This window comes from Camarhynchus parvulus, chromosome 9, assembly GCF_901933205.1.
Source record: "Camarhynchus parvulus chromosome 9, STF_HiC, whole genome shotgun sequence".
NCBI classification, from domain to species: domain Eukaryota; kingdom Metazoa; phylum Chordata; class Aves; order Passeriformes; family Thraupidae; genus Camarhynchus; species Camarhynchus parvulus.
Genome location: NC_044579.1, coordinates 12,424,872 through 12,449,175, shown reverse-complemented (window position 1 = coordinate 12,449,175; position 24,304 = coordinate 12,424,872). Strand labels below are relative to the sequence as shown.

Below are 24,304 nucleotides of genomic sequence, written 5' to 3'. Positions count from 1 at the left end.
TTCTATGAAATCTACTGTTTACTAAAAATAGCAAATTAATAATTTTTTGAAAAAAATATCTTTTGTAGTTGAACTCCTTCTTTGAATAAAAGGAACCTAGGAAAAATCCTCAGATTTGGTTCCACACCCCTCAGTAGCATGGATTTGATTTGTTGTTCATTTTTTCCCAGTGATATCTCACAAATAATTAATACACTTGCTTAAGACAGGTTCTCTGCTCAGTTTGAGTTTTGTTTACTTACACGTTCACAGAGGAACAAAGAGTGCCAAGATTAATTCATTCAACTTAATCTGCTACCCCATACTCTTTTAATGAGTGAGCTCTCACTAGTTTTTGCAATTAGTATGTTTTAATAAGGCTGTCCGAGTAGAGATTATTAGTCCAATTAATTGCTTTGAGAAGAGTTTTATGAATACTATTGATCAGTTAATAACTGTCAGTCTGTTTAAGAAGGAATATATTTTTACATGAACAAATTGATGTGCAGAATCTATTTGAACATTTTTGTTTGGCATTTTAACATGCTTCTTTTGGTGTGGTTTTTTTTGTTTGTTTGGGGTTTTTTTAGTATGTTTTTTGAAGTCTAACTCCAAACTCCTCTAGAAAGTAAGAAGGGAACTAATTGTATTGATTTTTTCATGTATGTTTTGTTGGGAAGGAAGCCAGAGAATTAGCCAAAGTTTTATTTGATTATAGTAGAGTTCTACTTTCATCTGTAGCTTGTGAATTTGGGTTATTTCAGTAGATGTGAGCAGAAAACTTTATCAATTTCCAAATAGTCTTGTTTTTCTGAAATGGTAGAACTCCCTGACCTTTGCCCAGGTGTAACACCAGTTGATATAACCTGTCTCTCAGCAAAGGGCGCTGGATTTCAAAATCATCCAGAGCTGAAGGATCTATCTAAGCATTATGCTTCAGATTTATCAAGCCTGCAGATGAAATACAAGCTATGTAGGAGAAAAATGTTCATAATTCAGATCACCCATGAGGGCCATCACATACAAAAAGCAAAACAGAACAGTAAATTACCCATCAATCTGTAAAAAAGAAATTTCAGTTAGGCCCAAGGGTGGAATCAAGTTGCTCAGTCCACTCTCTTCCCTGAACCTTTCCTGTTGATGTTTTTTATGCATCCTGGACTCTCCTGATAACTCTCATCTGCCTTTGCTCCCACTGGTGGTGATCCTGCTGTGCTTGGTTAACACCAATAGAGCATCACTATCTGGATCATATTTAGTGGGATGAAATGGAGATCCATCTGTCTGTCTAAATCCTCCTGCTAAAACTGGAGGTGGATGAGTGCACACTGACAGTCTGATTTACCTTCAGCCCCTGCAGAGCCCAGGATGGGAAATAGGGGAATACTGAAGAAGACAACATGCTAACAGTCTGAATTACACACCCTGAAGAGGCCTCAGCAGTGGGCAGACACTCCTGGGTCTTCTTACAGAATAATTCTAGCATCACCTCAGCAGCATCTGGTTCTGGCATTGTTGGAGATATTTGTAGGTGAGAATGATGTGCTGATCTACCCCAGGAGAGAAACTCCTAAATCCATCAGATAGAACCTGCACAAAGATGGGATAAAACTGGCTTCTAATAGTAAGAGCACTGAGTGTCTACTCACTCCTGTACTTTCCTGGAGCAGGAATGTTTTGCTGCAGTTATGATCTCACTTCACACCACATGCTGATCTCAGTGCCTTAAATTTGTAAGGAGGAGAGCCTTATGCTTCTGTGAGTCTTTGAGGTGTCACTGAATCCTGCCATGGCCCTGCCAGCCTCACAGAGATCATGGCATGGGTGTGATCTGAGATACAGATATAAGAACTGGCCACAGTCTTGTACACGACAGAAAGCTCAGCCCAAGGACCAGCTGATTGAGAAGATGTCCATAACCAATGGCTGTGAGGTTAGTCCTTCTCATTGCTTCATTAAACATCTTCTCTCTGTTTGGCACTAGATAGATTCTCAGGGCTTGGTTTCTGGGAATTCTGGTACTGCAAATACCTTTATTTACTGCTTCTATTTTAGCATATTTCACACATTTTTTCAAACAAATATGAATTTGAATACATGTTATATATTCAACTTCTAGCTAGGGTAATAAAACACTTTCTAAACCCTAAGCAAGCTGTGCATGGATTATACAATGAAGCTGCAATACTACAGTCAATCCTGATTCCTAGAGGCCAATAGTAAAAATATGATACTTATTTCACAGGAGATACATTGGCAAGAATCCACTGACTCTACAAAAGAACAAGTTACAAGTTCACATATTTCTCCCCTGACAAGTCAATAACAAAAGTACAAACACATCCCGAAGTCATGAGTGTTCCCTCTTTTTTTGCTCCATACCCTTGATCTCATCACTTCCATTCTTTTATCTTCTTATCCAGTACCTGCACACCTATTAAGTAGCATCTGCAAATGTGAAAAAAAAATTTAAGAAGAAGATACCAACACATAGCTACCAAAACAGTAGGATATGAGCATGTCCCAGAGCCCTAAAGTTGAAAAAGCCTTTGATGAATTAAAAGAATATTAATAATATATAAATAAAGAGAAAGTACCAAGAAAGCTTGGATCATATGCTGGGTAGCAGATTCTGCTGATCTTGGCCTCTTCAAAGTACTCTCAAAGGTCTTCAGAATATATTCAGTAGTTTTACTCTTCAAAACTAAGGTTAGAATATATTACCCTAACAAATAAATGATCATAAGAGGGTGCCATACATCAAATACATGTGCCTGGTCTGGGGCACATGCTAGGACTTTGCTACATAACACACATAAGCAGTGTTAAGATTTGCACATTGCTGATCTTTTGGAACATATTAAATATTAAAGAATATTAATAAGATAAATTTGTCAATCAGGGATTGTAAGAACTGACTATATTTTGTGACTAAAAATGGTAGACTTTTTAAAAATGTAGACAAACAAACTACTGGATTCAGGAAATCTCTTATCTACAGAAAATCCTATAAAAACAGACCTTATTTATCCTCAGACTTTTGGACTCAGTTTGATAACAAATGGGATGAAAGGCTTTGTAGGATAAAGGATGCTTCTGAAATGCTAACATTGATGTTTATTTTTTCCTTTTATCAGTCTGTGGTTAGCCTTCATATGCTTTTCAAAGTGGAGTACCAGAGTAATTCTATTCCAAAAACTGAAATAAGAAATTACTACAAAGATGAATTTCACTGGAATGTAGCCAGTTATTTACAGGGAATATTCTTTGTGAGTGACAGCATCATAGGAGGCTGTATTTTTAATCATCTAAAAAGCAACCAACTACAAAAAGTTGCAATTGCTGACACTGTTTTTAGCCTCAGTTATGGTAAGTGTAAGACAAAATGCCTGTCCTGAATGAAATTACCACATATTCTCCTTTTGGATTTTATTTCCTTGATTACAAAAAATTAATTTTTCCTTCTGAATCTATTCAGAGATATAGGTAATGCTCTGCTCTCTGTGATAGGCCAAGGCTTACTCAACCATGGCCAACTGCTGATGTTGGCTTGTAATCAGAGGCTAAAAAGAACAGATGGCTTAACCAAATCTGATTTGCTCTTTTATTTATCCTTATGCTGCCCCTTTATCAAGTATATATACAAGTATTAACCATTTATGCTATACAGTTAGAAGAACAAGGCAATGTTTAGAGCTAATTTATGAACTAACCTGACAAATATCCATCCTGAGATGCAAAATAAATCACTTAAGTAGGATTACAGGTCAGTGTTTGTTTCTGATGTAGTCTGGGATGGAAACTGCAAAAACTGCTATAACAAATTCTGGTTTTCAGTGATGCTTGCCAACTCAGTAGTCGATGCTGCATCACTAATTGTTTGGAGAAAAAAAACCCAAACATAAAACCAAAAAACCCCCATCATCTCCAACTGCATGAATAAAGAAGCAATTTATTAAAAGTAAACTCAGACTTTGAAATCTGGCAATTTCTATCTCCAAAATGCTTCTCAACAGGGAACGATGACATCTGCAAATTGTTTGATTACTTCTCATGATCATTTATTCATTGCAAGTTCTGTGCTTGATCATCTCCACATTATTGTGTTTGCAATTGTCTTTATGTGATCAGACCTTTTTATTTGATGCTGATATCTGTAGTGATGATCTCATCATCATAAAACTAAAACTTCTGGAGACTGTGCAGTATTGTTTTGACACTGTCAGAACAGCTCCTGTTGTCATCTGTCTTCAGAGGTTTGTCTCTCAGTAAGATTATTACTGGCAAGAGCTTGCAGTGCTACAAATTAGGGCATTAATTGCAACCTAAGTTTAAATCCTATGGTTTGGCAAAGACAGTTTTCAATAAGTAGGCCCAGTAGACTTTTTGACTCTCCTTTTAGGCAAGTATTAATAATGGGTCCTATTTATATGCATGAACATTGATTTAAAATTATATTTCTACCTATTCTGTGTCTATGCTTTAGTGAACTGAGTCCAGAGAACCTTATAAAAAATTCAGTGTCAAGTCTGATGCCACATTCATTCTTAAAATGCTCAATGACAATTAAATTTTCTGTACCTTGAAACTGTAACTACATCTTTTAATCTGAGATGAATTATACCATTTTTCTTAATAAATTTCGACATATTTGTATTACACATACGTGTAATACACAGTAGAGTTTATTTGTGTCTGATCTCCTTTAATTTGCCTGGTTACTTAGGCAGAACAGGAGACAGAACTGAGCTAGTAAATTCCATTTTTTATTTATTTGTTCACTGATTCATTTAGAGGCTCCCTGTCGAAAACATCAGTCACATCAGGACACAGCATCAACAGACAATTAATGTTGCATTCAATGCCAAGTACTCATTAATGAAAACTAAACAGATGAAGTGCACTGCTGCAAACACACCACTGTTCTTCAGAGTAGGTACAACATGAAAGTTAAAAATTCTTTAGTATGAATACATTTCATTTGATCTTAGTAAATTCCACAGTATTGCTTAACCTGTAAGATATTTACCTCTGATCCACACATGATGAAATTAGAGAATGCACAAGAATCAGCAGCTGCATCGCATGCAGTATATGTACAACCCTACTGCTACTAGAAATTTCTGTTCTTCCAGTTCTGCAGATGCCTGACAAATTTCAGTGAAGTGAGCACAGAACAAGTTCAGTGATTTCCTTCTCTGCTGGAGAAAAAAAAAGCTTATGGGTATATTCCAATTGGTAGATTCCTCTTTGACAATAATATGTCAATGTCAAACTTATATTATTAATGAAGAGGAACTTTGTGATTAAGACCAGGCACACTGCAACACTGCAACAACATCTGATGGACATCTACCATTTCACAAAGTAACAATAAAATATTATAAAGTTTATAATTCAGCAACCACCTTATTTAAAAATATTTAAATTCACATAAAACAGAAAATAAAAAAAGTAAATTAAATTCACTTTCTCATATCAAGAGTTTTTCCAGCTCAAATAGCAAGATTCTTTAGCCAGGCCTCTGTGAGACTTTCAGATATTTTCCCAGGTGTAGAAGAAAACACACACTATAAATAGTATGCAAATAAAACAAGGCCACAAGAGTAAACTATCAGTTGATCAATGGGTTGTTCTCTGTATAACTGATAACAAGAAGGACAAAACAAGTTATAAAAGCAGCACAAAAAGAACAGAAAACCTGTTTGAGAAAATGTGGGCGCTCTTGGTTCTCATAGGTGCTGCATCTGTTTCTGCTCACCTGCAGGATCTTTCCTTTGATGGGTAAGAACAGACATCAAGTTTTATATCTGTGATTTCTTCTGCATGATCAAAAGGCTTTCAAGTGTTTCAATCGAATCTTTTTCTCCCCTTACAGGCAGAAGGTGTTCCGTGTGATTCCACAGAATGATGAGCAGGTGGAAATCCTCAATTTCCTTGCCAGCATCATGGAGGTAAAGGACTTGGGGAAGTGGTTATATTGTAGTTGAAATAAATATTTCTCCTTTTGCTCAAATAACAGATTTTTTTTAATTGTGCTATTGAATTAAAGACTTAATCTTGATTTCATTCAGGTCAGTTTCTTTGGAAGGAATAGGACAAGTTGATAAAAGTAGAGCGCTACAAAACATTCAAATACCTTCCAAGAAAGTCTGGTTTACCCAATCTGAATGTCAAAGTGCCCATCAGAATTTGTTAATAGAATAAATGAATCTTAAGTGCTGTACTCAGTGTGAGGTGCTTTCAAGAATGTGTTAGATAAATCATGGAAATTCCAACTACCAGAACTTTTACTATTACAGGCGAAACGTTTTCCTCATGTAAATAATCTAAAAATTTATACTGCCAGCAAAATGAATTTTCCTTTGGCCTCTAGTCTCTCATGTTATCTTTTCTTCTGTTGACTTTCGTTTAAAGCTTCCTTTCTCTCCAAGCTGCATGTTTCTCACTGACCTTGATGTAGATATATGATGACACAATGACACGATGAAAAACAACAAAGACAGCAAATGTGTTTTCAATATTTCTCTTCAGCTTTGATGTTGTAAAATAGCTGTTGGTGAAAAAGACACCATTAGCTGTAGGATGAAAGGATGGTATTTTTAATGAAGTACAGATGTGGAGACCTATCATCAACAGGCTACTGCAGCATGCTGGAACAGTTTTCTGTAGAACAACATACTATTGGAATGGTGCTGCCAACATTAAGGAAATTAATATATACCATGCTTGCTTTTAAGTGTGAAATATCAGAGGATTGTTTGTTTTCTTTTTCTTTTAAGAAAAGATCCCTGAACTACCATTGTTATACAAAGCAGTCAGTCAGGACTGATGTAATTGTATATTCTGGAACAATCACCTAATTTGATGACACATAATTCATGAATAACCAACCCAAATTTCATTTACCTTCGTGAGATGAAAGGGTGTAAAGGCATCAGGCTGGCAAATCATCTTTGTTTCCATTGGCCTCCAACAGAGCACTAAATCCAGAGGCCTGGATGTTTACTTCAGCAAAAATAAGTGAAGTAGTAATAACACTGTTGTTTGTCCACTTGAAATGAAACATCTTCAAAGGCACAAGTTCCTCATATCAACTTCAGTGATCTCTTTTTAAAGCACTCATATAGACAACAGTCTTCTTCAGTTGATTTATGTAAAATATTCATACAGTTCACCCCTGATACTGAGTTAATTTCTCTCTAACATTTGTAGGCAAAAACCTGAGAAAAAAAATGAAAGAAACTGTAAAAAGGAAAGATAATATCAATATCGTTATTAATATAATATAGTTATTATAATAAATATAGCAATAAATAATATATATTGTTATACATGTATAAATAATATATATTTATTATAGTAAATGTAGATATAGTTATGTAAAATAACTATATATGGAACATATATGAAAATGTAAATATAGTTATAATATTAACAATTCTGTATGAATACAGATGCTGGAGACAATTTGTGGAATTGTCGCTGTCATCTCCAGAATTCTGCCATATAAAATGCAGGGCCTAAGAAAATCTTAATCAATTTCCAGTTAAAATTTAGGTTGATACTTGTGGGAAGCAATGCTGAATCAGTGTAATAGGATAGGAACGAAATTCAGTATATTAATCACAACCTCACTAGCACACATACACCAATCTAAAAAATCACAGCCACACATATGCATTTATTTGTTTATGTCTTCATTTTCTCTTCTTTCAGGTTGACTTTTGGCAGCCAGACTCTGTCACACTGGTAAGGCCAAAAATGCAAGTTGATTTCAGAGTTGAAGCTGAGAAGTCTTTTAAGGTTGAAGATCTTCTGAAAGAAAGTGGAATGGAGTACCAGTAAGTTCGTTCTGACTACTGTACTTTGAATAAAAGGGGACTAAATACCATGGAGGATGCATTTGAGCTTTTCATATTGGTCAACTGATTTTCCTGTTACAAACTTCATCCCTCCTATGGATGCCTCTACTGGGTTCAGCTTTCCTATGACAGTTCAAATGGACTGTAACTACTCTGCATTGACAAGGTGAGATGAAATGTTGATAGCGGCAAGAGATAGGAAGCAGAGATGCAGTACCAGAAATTTCCCTGAGGTGAAAGCTCACTGCAATACACAAGGTTGGAGTATGGATGGAGATAGAAATATTTCCTACTACAGACAAAATGCAGCAAAGGTCTAGAAAGAGCCAGAAAATACACCAGATGAGGGAAATGGACAGGGAACTGAAGCCAGAAAATAAAATTATGTGCCCCAAGGCTACCATGAGCAGGTCCCCAGTGAGTTGCAGAACAATAGCTAGTGGGCCAGAAAACCCCAACAGGTGAGAGACAGAAGACAGCTGCCAGGTGAAAGGTCAAGGAAGCATGGAAAACAGATTCCCAGAATAGCCTTGGTCTGACAGAAGTGACATAGCAGATCCATGGCAAGGATGTCTCCAAAGAGAGAGCTGACCAACAATGACTGCAGCACAAGTGGAGAGAACAGAGCACACTGCCACATTACACACCACTGGGAACAAAATCTCTGTAGTGAGGAGCACTAATGGAAGAATAAGGAGAATGAGGACCTGACCCTGTTCTTCACTTCATGTCTTCCAATCACTGTGCAAGCATTAACTGAGGATGAGACTTTGAGCTGGAGTGGAGTGGGGTTGTCTGTCTTCATTTCTCCTTTCACTCCACTTAAGCACTGCTGAATGGATCTGCCCAACTTCATTATCAGGCTTCTTTAACATGTAAAGTATAGTCTGTCAACATCATGTACTCAGACACTGGAAGTCAGTGGTATTTGATCAAGTTTTTATAATTTCATTTGGCTGAGAGTAGAGTTTTTGTCTCTCAGCCCCACTGTTGTTGCTATTAGACCAAACACCTTCACTGGACATCACATGATGCATCACAATGCATCCCTAAATTTACTGGCCTCATGTCAATTGAGTCTGATTTAGATGCCTCTACAGGAACAGAATCTAAATACACTCTAGAATAAATTGTTTTCAATAATCCCACAGTGCACACACAGCACAGGAATCCCATTTCAGTGAAATTTCCTCTTCAGCAAAGGAGTTACTCTACATGTGTTCATTTTCCTATAATATTCATTAACTGCTTCAGGTCCATGCACAAATCTTTTGATTGCAGCAAAAGGCCAGAATGTCTGGAAGCTGTCCCTGACAAACCAGTGGATTGTCCTTGTGACAACCCAAGCTGTTATAACCCTTTTGAAGTGCAGCTGCAGTGCCATGACATCATGTCACTTGCAATGTTTGTTCTGAAGGCTGCTGGTGCCTCACAAACTGGCCTCCTGATCCTCTATCCAAATCACAAATGATCAAGGACATACCCTGGATGAATAAGATTTGTAAGAGTTTTAAGACAGGCGCTGGAAAAACAAGAGGACTTCAATTTTTGATATCCAAGGTTGAAATATAAGCAAAAGGTCCTCAAGAGTATCCCCAGTGATAAGTCGTGCCTTTGTGTCAGCCCCAGGGAAAAATGGACTGGAGAGATCCAGCCAATCCAGACAGGATGTTGAGGTTTTTTTGCAATTGTGTGTTGTATTTAATAGCTCACCTCACATGCAATGAAGTAGCTTGGAGGATGGATAATGCCACCCGAACAGAGCTGTCAAACCACATCTAACATTTGGAAGCTTGGTTTTACAGGGAATTTCATCTGGCAAACATCTCTGGGTTGCTGCCTGGTTTTGAAACATTGCTGCAGTCTAACTGCCTTCCAGTGCCAAAAGTTCAAGAAGGCCCTTTTCCTATTGAGGCAGAAGCAGCTGGCAACATGAGATCAGCCTAGAGCTCATTTTGAAACACACTCTGTCTCAGCATTGCCATTTTTCTGAAATCAAACTGTTGCCACCTGGAGGTTTGTTAGTATGGTGGTGAGGCAGCTGCTAACTGGCAGGAGCCTGTTGCTCCCTGGTCCTTTATGCAGCAAGGTTGAGGCAGGAGGTGGAAACTTGATCCTAATATATCTTATTTCCAATCTGCCCACTTTTCCTTTCACAATCTGTGCAGCCTAAAAGCTGGGCAGACCTTGAAATGTCTGACTTTCCTGCTGGATTGGTGTATGTTTCTCTTCACACTTTTTATGGTGCCTTCTTGCAGAGTTCTGATTGACAACCTGCAGGCTGCACTGGATGCCCAGTTTGACAGCCAAGCTCGTACTGCCAGCCACAGCTATGTGAAGTACAACAACTGGAACACGGTAAAGTCTAGAATTTACCACATTATCACCTTGGTACCTTAGCTTCTGTAGTTAAAGTGCTTCCAGCCTTCTTCCCTTTTCCTCTTCTGCTCCATCCATTGACATGATAATGTCTCCAAACTCTCCTTCCTCTTTGTTACTGAGCTAGTTTGTGTAACCTACTCTCATTTCCTCTACTTTGCTCCCAACGATGCAAAGAAACTCTGGCAGAAATCCAATGACTAGGCTAAGATGCTTCACTATTAATTTCCTTTCTTTTTCACTACTTCTCCCATCTCCTCAGCTAAACAACTCTATTTCATTCTCTGCTTCAGTTCTAGCTCTTCATAAGACCCCTATCCTCCTTTTTTCACAGCCATGCTCATTTTTCCTGACATGTAATCATGGCCATGTTACTCTTCACATCTTTGCAGCAGCTCCTTGGAAATCTACAAATCGTATTAACTATTAGACCACATTAGATGCTTAGAAAGACTGTTCTGGGTTGAAATCTGCAAATTAATCAGTCTGGACCTAAGGAACAGAGATCTAGACTTAACCTCTTTATTAAACAGATAGCTGATTGGACTGCTGATATTGCTGCTCAGAACCCAGACCTTGTCTCTCGTAGTGTAATTGGGAAAACATATGAAGGACGGCCAATGTACCTTCTCAAAGTGAGTGCCTCGATTTCTTCTTTTCCTCTATTTACAGTAATGTATCATTCAAACATACAAGATAAACTTTTAGAGACGCTACAGGAAATAATTCAACCATGCAGAGTAATCAAATAATTGGGGGAAGCTTATCAACATTAATAAAAATGAAATTATTAAGAGTATTTTTGTAACTTGATTATCATGCTCAGGTACAGTTGGGAGCACTCCACAGATTTCCATTTAAACAAGGAATGCCATATTTGTATAAATAGGTCAGCAAGCTGACTGACTTGTTCTGCATACAATTTATTTTGTTCAAGCCCTGGGGTATTGTTTTTGTTTTTTGGTTTTTTCCTAGCTGGGAAAAAACGGTGCAAATAAGAAGGCCATCTTTATGGATTGTGGTTTCCATGCAAGAGAGTGGATCAGCCCTGCTTTCTGCCAGTGGTTTGTGAAAGAGGTCAGTAAGCTTAATGATGAAAAAATATTTTGCAAAACCTATGTTTAAGAAAACCTTAAATGAGCAGCAAGAACTCAGGCCACTGCCTTTTTCCCTCTAAATACATGCCTGCTCATGCCTTCTTCTCACCTCAGAGGATTAAGGTGCAACTACTTAAACCAGATCTTTGTGCTTGGACCTGTAATCTCTCAGCAGCTTGAGACAATCTGAAACGTGTCTAAGAGGTACTGACAACTACAATGGTTGCTCAGTTTGTAAATTCTTTTTGCACCTGTAGTCAGAGAAAGGTGAGACAAAAGCAAATAGCTCAAGTAACACTATAAACATAGCCATGTTCTGCACACAGACATCAGGAATAAGGAAATTCAAGGGCACATCAGAAGGCACCTGAATGCACTGCAGAACAGCTGACTTGCCAAGTGGTGGGTTCCTTGCAACCAGCTTTATTCAGTAAGGCAAGAGAGAATGGAAACCTATCCTGAGATCAGCACTGAGGAAATGTACCCAAGAAAGGAGGAAGACTATAAATGAAGCTCCCTAAGCTCCACTCAGGGAGAGGGAAATGCATATACATCACTTGGAGCTACCACCTCAGGCTGTACAGAAAGGTGCTAAAATATGAAACCATATTCAAGGGAGAGCTGCACAGGTGAAATTCACTTCACTTCAGTCTGGGATGCTTTAGGTCTTGAATTAAACAATTTTATGTCCTTTATATTTTTTTTCTCACTACCAATATAAAGCAAGTGGGGATATCAAATGCTGCACAGTCATCTTCACAGAGACAGGTATATTACCCTTCAGTGGGAGATCAATAAATTTAGCAGAGCAACTTACTGACTGAATCTCAAATTTTGTAATAACTTCTGTTGGAAGATTAGGAAAAAAACACCAACAAAACCAAACAACCAACCAAATAAATAAAACCACACCAGAAGCAGCAGCTGGAATCTAAAACCCAAGACAAGAAAAGCCAACCTACATGAGCCAGCCATGCTGGCAGAGGCCTTGGTGGCAAGTATAATCTCAGCGTTATCAGACAGGCATGCGGTTTTGTGTAGGGAGCAGTGGAAATTGGAAGTGACATTTTGGTGGAGTCAATGGGAATATGATTTCATTAGTGCCTAATAAGGCTGCAGACAGTATGTGGTACCATTTTTCTCTCAGCAATTCACGTCACTGCAGCTGTCACTTTCACTGTCTGGTCACTTAATTCATGGGTGTACCTGACACCAGCAGTGCCTCTGCTCAGTGTGTCCACAGGCAGAAGTGCTTTAAAAGAGCAGACCTCTGAGCATCATCAGAATTTCACTTGGGATTGCTTCTAGAAATAAAAATTAAAAAAAATATAGAGAAAAACATGAGCAAGATGCATTGTTATAGGTATCTCAAAAGAGAAACCCACCCATACATCAACAACAATAAACCAAAACAAGCATAAAATAAAACTCAGAAAAAATTATTTCAAGTGATCTGAAACTGCTTTTCTAGATTTTATATCCCACCCTCCTACTTGTCAGTTACAGGACAAAAAATGCCTTTTTCCATTGCATTGCCCTGTGTTGCCCTTTATGGTTATGTAAACAAAACATGGGTATAACACACTTAGAGCAAATTTCCACGATCATTGTATGGTCTCTCAACACTGATATGAATCTGTGAACCAGAATAGCAAGTGCCAGATCATGAAAAATAAGGACATAGAGGATATTGAAGGAGTTCCTGTTTGTTATTCAATATCTGTGTCTGGAAAAGTGCAGGGAAAAATCTGTCTCCCTATGAATAAATGCATCCACAGAATTATGATTGGAAATGTGTTAGGATGTTAGTTAGAAATATTCTCTATAATTCTGGTCATTGATAAAATTTCTGCACAACAGATACAAAAAATGGAAATAATGATTTCTCAATCTCACATAAATTAAACCTTTAAGGTGTTAGGATATAGGAATATATATGGACAGCAGTATTGTTCTGCCTGTAACCAAGAAGCTAGCAGATGGAAATCTCTTTCCAGTGATTTATTATTCTGTTCAAAATCAACATTCCTTCATCTTATAATTTATCTAGCAGTATAAGATGGTTTTCTAACAGCAGTGTGGTTTGAATGTTGATCATCCTGTGGTCATCCAGGTCATCTAAGGCCACACCAGAACGCAGGGGTGCCATCTCCTGTGCTGGACTGACCTGGATGACCACATTCATTAACTCCTGACCCAGACTCCAGGCCTTCACACACACACAGGAGATAAACATCTGTGAAGACATTATCAGCTTTTCCTACTTTTCTCCAAGTAGGCTGTGGAGACCTATGGAAAAGATTCTGTCATGACCACACTTCTGGACAAGCTGGACTTCTATGTTCTGCCTGTTGTTAACATTGATGGTTACGTTTACACTTGGACAAATGTAAGTACATTTTTCTTATTGTTGGAAAAGTCAACTGTCATAACTGACTCTGTTTTCACCTGTGATTCTGTTACAGGACCGCATGTGGAGAAAGACGCGCTCTAAAAACGCTGGGACCACTTGCATTGGGACAGATCCCAACAGGAATTTTGATGCTGGCTGGTGCAGTAAGTGTCTCCTAACAAGAGCGGCAAGTAATTACACATGAGTGCAGTAGCCAATACACTTAAGTATTTGATTTCCCCTACATGATGGTCCAGCTTCAGCTTGAGTGAAGCATGGCGGAGTAGCTTGTGTTTAATTTTTAAAGCAGTTTTGGGAAAAAAACCCCAAACTTTGGCTACTAGCATGGTCACTTCTGTGAACATATTTGCACACACATGTGCATATATATACAAGTATACATACAAACATACACACAGCTATGAGTTCAGAACAGAAAGCAAAGGAATTTGCTTTCACTAAAGCAGTCTCTTATGAGTCGTTTCCACTTTGTTCCATGGAAGTGCCTTAGAAATGGAGAAGATATGCAAGGAGAGGACTGTTAAGTACTGAAGCAAATCAATATCCCAAAACATTCCCATAATATAGGTCTTTACATCCATATTCATGTTCTTCCAACTATGTACACTGGCCATATTTATTCATTGCTATGGGATGTTTCCCAGCATCTTAACTATGCCATAAAATATTCCCTCCTCTGATATGGCATGTTTATTAGCAGGATTTCCAAGGCTTACCTACATGACTCTCCTAACAATCTACTTCTTCCTTAAGTACGCATTAGATTCTCATTAGATTCACCTTTTTTCTCAGCTCTTGGGGCCTCAGATTACCCTTGTTCTTCCACTTACTGTGGCTCTGCACCTGAATCTGAAAAGGAGACCAAGGCTTTGGCTGACTTTATTCGTGAACATCTTTCTACAATCAAGGCATACTTGACAATTCACTCCTATTCCCAGCTGCTACTGTTTCCTTATTCATACACTTACAATTTGCCATCAGATTATCAGGAACTGGTAAGTCTCTTTGTCATTTTGACTTTATGAAAAGAATAAGCAAAAATCATCACTTGCTATTTAGGTGCCTTTAATGTCAAGCAGTTTCTTCAATATCTGGAAAGAATCCATATTGCCAGTTTTTGAAAATATTTTAATCATAGCAAGAACAGGGGAAACCAGTATGGTTTCAAGATAGCTGAAGCATCAGATGAACTTCAGAGCCTTATTTAATTTCCACGTGCACAATGAATTTGACACAAAACCAGTTCTGTCTTCCAGTCATGCCATCCAGAAATCCTCTCTGCTGTGCAGCACTGCCTCCAGAGGCTGCTGTATGTTTACCTCTAATACTTTACATAAAAACACTATGGCCTGTAAACCAAGGTAGCAGCCTGACAGATTGTAATAACTTGAAAGATTGAAATAACTCAAGTGGTATCAACAGCAAGCACGGGTCTCTCTCTAACACTTTCTACTGAAACTTAGTTCTTGCTGAAGTAAAGTCAATGAGGCAGTTCTTGACTAAAGAATAATTGAAAACAGATACAAAAGACATAAAAAGTTTCAGTTTTGAGGCTTTTTCCAGGAGGCCTGGATTTAAACGGAGACATTTTATTTAGAAGAGGAGAGGATGAATGTGGTATTTTAAAGGACAATTCCTCTTTTATCAATTCCAGAGAAAAGCCACACTCCAATGCCATTTAAGAAAATTTTTTTTTGATACTTAAAAACAGATAAAGGGTTTAAAACTATTAAATGTGTAAAAAAGCTGTAAAGATTTCATAGGCCAAGAATCAAAAACCGTGAATAATAAAATTACTTCAGTTCTTTGGCATATTAGCAATTAGAATCTGTTGGCAGGGAAAACAACACAGCAAGACAAAACAAACACATTTTGATTCGCCCTTTTTCCTCGATGCTGCCAAAAGTCCAAGGCAATAACAATGTGTGTTGCTGTGCAGGTTTGACAGATTTATGAATACTCCCAAATATGTGTCTTGTTTCTGAACAGAAATACAAACTGGGGCCAAGAGGGAAGTTTCTTGTTAGATTTTTTTTAAAGCCTAAAAGAGAAGATTAAATTAAAATGAAGATTTTGTTTTCTTAATTTATATTCCAGGAATTTTGTAATTGAAATTATTTCAGGGAGGCGTAATAATATCTTGCCTTCATATTTTACAAAAGCTTCATAATTCACACATTACTGTTCAGTCTAAAGTAATAAACAGCACTAAACACTTGAATCTGCTTTGTTGTCAAGATCACAAAGTTCTTATTTGTCAAAACTTTGCATGAAGTTCTGCCCCCATTTGTTGAATGTAGAGCACATGTGATGAAATGTAACTAAAAGTACAGTGTGTTTCTCACAGTATTAAACAGAGAAAGTACACTGACAACTCATTACTAAAGCAATCCCTAGCAGAAAGAAAGAACCTATCTGCTTTGCTAGGTTTTAAAATTCTTAGATTAATATTTTGTATTGTCACTGTTCTATTTAATATATGTCTAAAAGTTCTGTCTAAATTCAGAATTTGGAGAAATGCTGAAGAATGAAAACCTTAACTTTTAATAGCTATTTTTTGGGCAAATGAAATAATCATACATCATTTTTTAAATGAAGAAGCAAAATTTATAGTGCCATTATCTTATCTTAGATGTTATTTTTACCCTGACAGATCTAATAAATTAAAGGAAATATAGCTGCAATTTCTTATCTCTTTCAGTGAGCAACTGGACATGTATTTAAACAAAACCTCGCATGTCTGCTTCTCATTAATAACATTTTGTTCCATTGTATTTAATTAAAGGTAACATAATACCATGGGGCTTATGTTGCATTCCAGTGTCCGAGATATAGAAAGGTGCAAAAATTGAGTAATCTGAGATTAAGGACACTAAGTCTGCAGAAGAGAAAGGTCCAGAGAATGCCTGGACTTTCCTTCCCTGAACACGTAGTGAACAGTGTGTCCTTGGGGCTCAAAAGACATTTTCTGTTTACAGCCTCAAGAAATCAGCAGAAGGTCTAAAACCGCTTTGGTTTGCCAGATGAACAGGGCACTCAGAGAACCTTTTCATGTTCCACTGCATTGCTCAGCAAATCAGAACAACTCAAAGTTATTGTAACTGACTTAAAGGCAGGGATTAGAACTATCCTTCAACCATGCCTGGTCTTGGGGTGTAAAATGTGATGAAAGTCATGTATATCCATTCCTTCCCACAACTTCCCACTCTTCCCCTGAGATGCAAGAGGATCTGTGAGATTATAAATCCCACAGCTCTCAAGGATTTTCCCCACATTTGTCTCCCTTTATTCAGGGTTGTTGTTTTGTGCCCCTAACCTAGGAGCTGCACAAAATTTCCACTGTTATCCAAACAACAAAAATAAAAACACCCAAGATAGGAAAATCTAGGTCAGGCATTTCTCAGAAGTTTCACAATATTCTTGTCTCACAATATTCTTGTGATGACACCCTTAAAGAAATATGTTCTTCTTTTGGAGAATCACATTTTGTCTGCTTCGCAATCCTCTTGGCTCATTCTTTACTATACCCTGACGTATTGCCCTGAACACAGAATACAACTTGAGTCCCTCTCCTACAGGGAACAGAAGCATCAGCTTTTCACAATAACAAAATATGCTTGGCAAGACCAGTATCTCTCCACACCCCAAAAAGACTACTTTCATCTTTATTTTACTATTCACATTTTGTCCTCTTGCAATAAAGAACTATGTATTTAATCAGACTTTTCATAAACAGTTCAGCCCATATTTTTTAATCACTTCATATATTTGCCTCAGCCTCCCATTAGGCTTTCCTCATTTTCAGCAGACAAATCTAGTTTTATCAATTCTTGTTTGTATTTGAATTGGCTCTGAACTGTAGTTTGAGAGAGCAGAGGAATGTGTATCATGCCTTTCCTTCCTTTCCAGTTCAATTCCGTCTCTCAGTTAGACTCAGCACCAAATACATGTGTGCAGCCAGCTCATATTCAGATTAATGTAGATGTGTTATTACAGTTTCACAGGCTGCAGAATATTCCATTAATTTACAACCCAAGATAATTTCAGTCTGTATTACTTGAATGCACACTGACTGCATGGGTTGTTGTTTTAACTCACCAAAATTAACCTTCCATATTGGGTTGGTCTAGCATTTCACTTCCCCTTCAGTGCTTAAAATCAGACATATTAGAAAGTGTTAAAGAGATATACCCAGAGTCTGTGCAACCTGCAAGAGTGAATTTCAAATACATAGCATGACTGTGAGTATCAGTCTGATTATTTAACTTAGTGCCTAATTGTGAAGTCCTGAATATGCTTTAGACATACGAAGACCTGTGGGTAAGAATTGTTGGATAGCAAAAATCCTACATCTACCAGACTCAGACAAGCCCGTGAGGAATTGCAATCTGCTGCTGATGTATCTGTGTTATTGCACAGATTGTATTACTATGATTGTACTACTTGTTACATTAAATATTGTTAAAGTCAACTGGGAAGCACAACAAATAGGAATGCGGGCAGCAAAGCAGTATTTGAAATTTGCTTCACAGCTCTTCCACAAGAGTTTACCACTACAGAACTGTTCTGTACTGGCAGTCTTAAAATTGTGAAAAGGATGTGTTTAGTAGCAGCATCTTCCAGATGAAGCTCATGTGTGAATCTGGCTGATAGACAAGAGCCTCCAACAGGTGTAGGGCCCAAATGATTTCCAGTGGAAACCCTCTCACCGGGGACTAATTTCTTAAACACTGTAGAAACTGTCACAGAAAAACAGGCTTGTAAAGGAAAAGAATCATTCCACTGAAGTTCTCACTGGCTGGATTCCCTGGGCTTTTGGAGCATATGAGACACAACAGAACAGTGAACTAAATGACACATCATCATGGACCCTTGAGGGGGGACTCTGTTTTTACTGGCAAAACAAAAAGGCTCAGAAGTTTCAATTCACTTGGCTAAAGCTAACAGCAAATCCCCATTTTCAGCCTTTCATTACAAAGGAAGTTGAGGGTCCCTTTACTTAACAAGTAGAGCATGAAAGACCGATGTGAAGGGAAAATACCTTGGGCAGATCAGCCTTGGGCAAATCAGTTGGCAGTCCAGTGAGGGAAGGGGTCCAGTCAAGCAGTGAAGAGAGAGAGGGGAGAGCAAGGGGTCCAGTCAAGCAGTGAAAAGGCTCCTCCAGACCATTTGCTTATTGAGAGGGCAAAGGGAGTTGTCCACAAACAGCAGCTGCATATCAACATCTGTACATCTGTGGAGTGTTTCTAAATGGTCACAGTTTGCTGGCAAATCCCCCCTGATGATACAAGAGTAAAATGAGGGAGATGAGATGCTCCCATAAAAATTACCTATTAACACACAAAATATGCCTAGCCTGATAATTTATCTTGTTAGTTCAAACTTCCAAAGTGGTGAGAAAGAGACACCAGTACCACATCTTTCATTAAAACTAATAACTGAAAAAACTGAGTTTGAAAGTTGTTAATTATGTAAGATAATGACAACTGAGACCACAACTCTGCTGTCTCCCTGGCTCACGCACTCTGTACACAGATAAGCGAAATATTGGTAATTGCAGTGTAAACACAGATGGGTGATGAGCACAGGAACTGCTGCCTTCTGCTGAAATGACCAGCTCTGAGAGCTCAGCTGGGAGTCAGAAGCTGAAAAGCCATTTCTGCTCCCAGTTACAAGGTATTACTCTGGAGCTACTTCTTCGACTGCAGGGCGCCACTTGTTTCTCTGCTACTATAAATCTCAGCAACATTTTCCTTGCAAAAGAGGGATTCTTAACAGTATAAAACCCCAAACAAACTCCAAACAAACCACAGCAATTCAGTTAAGCCCATTATATCAAGAGATATAGAAAATCATTGAATAACAAAGAGTATCCACAAAGGTCAAAAGGAAAACAATGTTTCTCCTTACTGGTGTAGTCCAAATAATTTACAGGCTTGAAAACCCAAACTACTTTTCACCCTTTTGGAAAACTTTGGGCACTATTTATACACCTCTGCATTGACCTCCCTATTATCTCCTTCTTATGGATTGCTTTGAGTAACTGAGCTATTTTGAAAAAACAACCAAATATATTTTCCTCATATTTTGTATTTATACTCGCAAGTATTTACTTAATACATATTATTCCTGCTGATTTATATTATATTATTAACAAATGACATTAGTTCCTATAAAGTTGGAATTTATTTTTCTACCTTTAGGCTTTGGACTGCAAATCTATTAAGAAAGTAAATGTTAGAGAGTCACTTAAACGAAAACAAAAAGATATCAAAACTTCTGATATGCATGATGAAGTCATAAATGCTTAGGCACGTTTTTCACTTAGACAGGGTCATTTAAAATACCACCTTTATCTCCAACCTGGAGAGCTTGAGGAAGCTGTTTATTTGGATTCTAGGCTCTAAACAGCTGGAAATCTCAACTGCTCTTTCTACAAATTTCTGGTTTTTACAACTTCCAGGCCAACAATAAAAAATCCCTCAGGTAAAAAGATTTCCTGACATACTTTTTCCGGTATGTGTTCTGGTATGATTTAAAGCCATCATTTGTCTGCTGGGTGGAACAAATGCCCTGGGTCAAACAGCCCCACAGAGCAGCTCTGCTATTCTATTGTCCCTGCTTTAGTTAACTAAAGAGAGCAAATTCCAGTTACCAACCGGTCTGCATATTGAACAAGACAATCTTTCTAAATTTTACTTCCACTTTGCATATATTTGAAGAGAGGAAGAATCAGTTTACATTTAAAAATTCATTTGCTATTGAGAGATTTGACTCAATCTCAGCTGCTGATTAAATGTGTACATTATAAACAACAGATGGCTGAAGAAAACATGGCATCGCTAGCAGATAGCAGACTCCAGCCTCTACAATTCCCTCAACATGTGTTAAAAATTATTATGGATTAAAAAAAAATCAATTTATTGAGGGATTAAAAAAGAGAGGAAAAAACCCAAACCAAACAAAAAAGAAGATCACAGGAGAGAACTCAGTTACCCCAACTGCTCTGGATCCAAGATTGCAAAATGCAGAGCAACAACATACTTCCTTGCAATCGCTTGTCTTTGTGCGATAGAGAGGCCAGAAACCAAACCCCACATTCAGGCAGTCAGTGTTATAGGTGAAAAGACAAGCTTCAAGTACGCTTTGGTCTGCTTTGTTTAAATATCCTTCATAAGCTAAAGGACCACAAATTTCTACAGCAAACTCCCATAATTCTAAAATGTTCAAAACCAAGTATTTGGGAATGGGGAAACACTTGCAATTCTGCTAGACAGTAGGCTGCCAGTGAAAATGCAAACATGTTGTGATGCTGTTTTTTAGCAGCTGAGAATGTTCTCTCAGTTAACTAAAATTTTTTTAATACTTGGTCCAATATGTCTTTTTGAGTAAATCAGAAGAACACTTAAGCATAAGGATGAACAGAGAATATTTTACAATATATCTTCCACTGGGATGTAAGCCAGAGTGTAACCTACAGAGAAGGAAAGGGCTTGAGGAAATTCCTGGAATAGTAAGCCATTCAGCTGCAAGCTATAAAGAAATATATGGCAACCCATTGCTTATACTGAACATATGCTTTCAAAAATCATTCATATTTATCATCTCTTAGTAATAGTTTTCATGTTTTATTACCAACATGTTGTATAATCAAGAATTGGAAAAGCCACACATTCCAAAGAAAAGTCTGTAATTTTCCTTAATGCAAACATACAAAACTTCATAGTACTATTGATGGGCCTGATCCACCCCTCACTGAACCAGTGGGAGTTGAATGAGCCCCTCTGTGCACAGGAAATGAATTGAAATTAATGAGACTACATATGGTTTCAGGGTAATTTATGCCTTTTTTGGCTCTTAATATTTAAAAGACCTTAATCTGCTTCCACTTGCATCAATGTTCAACTCCCCTGGCTGAGCCAACTCTATTCTGAATGTATAGCTGCATGAACAGAAGGAAAAGAAAGGCTATTGTATGTTTGCAATTTACTGTACCATTCTCTAAGATTCTCTTATCTCTACGTAAGGTTCCTTGTTCCTTATTTAGTTTTAACCTTGTACAATTTTCTTCTAAGTCCAGGAAGTGACGTTACCTCTCGTCCCCTTATCTATCCAAACCCCCCTGGATTGTACACCAGGCTGCAACAGACCATACACAGACTGGATCACACTCCATTAAACCTTTGAGAATAAGTTCTTTGCTGACAAGCTCTTTTCACAGCACCAGGACAAGCTGGGCCTCAGCTGCTGACACCTAGTCACACTGAGAGGTCAACAACAGCTTTCTAATCGAAACTTCTCCAGCATGGTTTTTGACTTTATACAACAGTGTAATTGCTTAGATTCACTCAGAAAGTTCCTGAAAATCTGCATTTATCATTTTTCTTTTCTAACAGAATTCCATAGCTAAAGCTGCTTCCAAAGAGCTGGCCAGTTTGTACAACACCGAATATACATATGGTCCAGGAGCAACAACAATCTGTAAGTATTACATAAATATACTGACAAGCTATATTAAGTACTCCTAGGACTATAAAATGCAGTTTTCTAGTGATTCTTCTTCCTCTAAGTAGTCCCCTTCTTCCTTCACATGCATATACAAAGAGGTATATATGGGACCTGTCATTTCTAAATTATGGGATAATTTATTCCCAAGGGATTCCAGGAAGTGTGTGACCCCCTGGAAAGTCAAGTGATGTAGTAAAATGTTTATGAATTCACATGCATAGCATGAATTCCTAAATCATACACAGCTTAGATTTAAACATAAAAACCTTGACCTGAGATTTTCTGCATTTCCAGTATCTCCAGTCAAAGATGATGTGAGTCCTTTGATTCCACTGTGTGATGTGAATCCTCCAACCACTCTAGTGACACCAATTTCTTTTACTTTGCATTACATTCTGAGACACATACTAATTACAATCCTATTTGTAATTTGTAATGACTAATTATTCTACCCTTCTTGGGAACTCAGCTGTGGATATGGCCTCTGCAGTGCTAAAAGCCAAGTCAAGGTTATCTCAATATCTCCCATATTTAAGATCTCTTAATTACTTAAATGTGGAAGCTAATTTCTCTTGCCTGTTTCTCCTTCCTCAAATAGTTAACCACCCCCTCCCAAACATTTTAAAAATTTTCTTCCAATTTTTACAATATTTTTGGAGCCCCTTCCTTTAGAAATGGCAATTTTGGAGGCTCCTTCCTTAGCAAAAGAGACTGTTTTTATCGTACCAGCTACTGAAAAGGGAGGGTACTATCTGTCCAGCAGAAAATGATGGGGCTGAAATTCCATATACGCAATTCTTTCCCATCTCTGTGAACCTCAAAAAGCCACTCAGTGAGAGGGCATTTGCTTCTTATACCAAGTGTTTCTAAACACCCCATGCAACTATGCCATTCTCCTGTTCCTTAGTCATTTCTCCTATGGTTTCCCCACAAGGAGGGAGCAGTTTAGCTTGCTTACATTTGCTTGCACAAATCAGCTGGAACAAAGCTCATAAAAGGCCTAAAATCATAGCAACTTTCTCATGAGCAGGATAAATCAATCAATTTACCAAATATTTCTTTTTATCTGTCCTTTCTGCACTCCTGGCTATGTGACTTGACTCCAAAGTATTTCCCATTTGATGTGTAGCTACTCTTTCCCAGTTAAGCTTTGTTTAATTTCTTCACCCACAGACCCTGCCGCAGGGGGCTCTGATGACTGGGCTTATGACCAAGGCATCAAGTACTCTTTCACTTTCGAGCTCCGGGACACTGGGAGATACGGTTTCCTTCTCCCTGAATCTCAGATAAAGCCAACCTGTGAAGAGACTTTCCTTGCTGTCAAATATATTGCCAACTATGTCCTTGAGCACTTGTATTAGAATGGAATTCTAAAAACTATTAAAGTAGGCTTTATGCAAAGATGCCTTCCTTTTTTTCTTCCCTAAAAATGACTTTTTTATTTCTCTATACTTAATGCACTTTAGTCACATTCTTAGTCCATTACAGGTCACTAGAACTACAAGTTTCTTAAGAGAAATTTTAGAAATTCAAGAGAAATATTTTTATTGAGGCAACTGGTATAGGTGAGGGGGTTGAAAAAGAAGGAGCACAAGATTAACCAACCTAAGGTAAAGGTCATCTTATTGATTAAAATTATCTTTACACAGAGGAAATGGGCTGAGCATTAGAGCTTACACAGGCTGACTGTTAACCAGAATGACAAGAACCAAGTGATTCACATAGATGGACTTTCACCCAAACATCCATTACCTCAATGGCAACAGTAGCAAGGAGAAGCCCACATTACATACTTTTAAAATTATTTATCTGAGATGTGCTCTTGTGAATTTTCTCAAAACCCACCTTGGATCTGGCCCATCACTGAAAAATAATTTGGATCTGCAGCCACTGCTAGTCCAATCTGGATTCAGTTATGAAAATTATAATTACTATGACTAGCCAAAACATGATATAAATCATGCTACCCTGCATTTAAGGCTCTCGTGCTCACTACAGTAGCATCTCCCAAAGTGTTCTCAGAGGCCTGGTACTTCCTGGGCCCCACATGTTCCTACTGTCAT

The 24,304-nt window shown here is 37.8% G+C and overlaps 1 protein-coding gene across 1 annotated transcript; it reads left to right on the top strand.

The window, feature by feature from the left end:
* Positions 1-5,692: 5,692 nt before the first annotated feature.
* CPB1 (carboxypeptidase B1) lies at positions 5,693-23,602 on the top strand. The gene is made up of 11 exons (XM_030954468.1): positions 5,693-5,763; positions 5,858-5,933; positions 7,699-7,823; positions 10,103-10,202; positions 10,757-10,858; positions 11,199-11,300; positions 13,599-13,709; positions 13,786-13,876; positions 14,526-14,728; positions 22,130-22,214; positions 23,415-23,602. Exons 1-11 carry the CDS (start codon positions 5,693-5,695, stop codon positions 23,600-23,602), a joined length of 1,254 nt encoding a protein of 417 aa, XP_030810328.1.
* The last annotated feature ends 702 nt before the right edge of the window (positions 23,603-24,304 follow it).

Excerpts from the sequence above, each read along its gene's own strand:
- CPB1 (XM_030954468.1), top strand. The coding sequence starts at position 5,693 with ATGTGGGCGCTCTTGGTTCTCATAGGTGCTGCATCTGTTTCTGCTCAC. Across the intron at positions 5,934-7,698 it reads TCCTTGCCAGCATCATGGAG|GTTGACTTTTGGCAGCCAGA; the intron begins GTAAAGGACTTG and ends CTCTTCTTTCAG. Across the intron at positions 14,729-22,129 it reads CATCAGATTATCAGGAACTG|AATTCCATAGCTAAAGCTGC; the intron begins GTAAGTCTCTTT and ends CTTTTCTAACAG.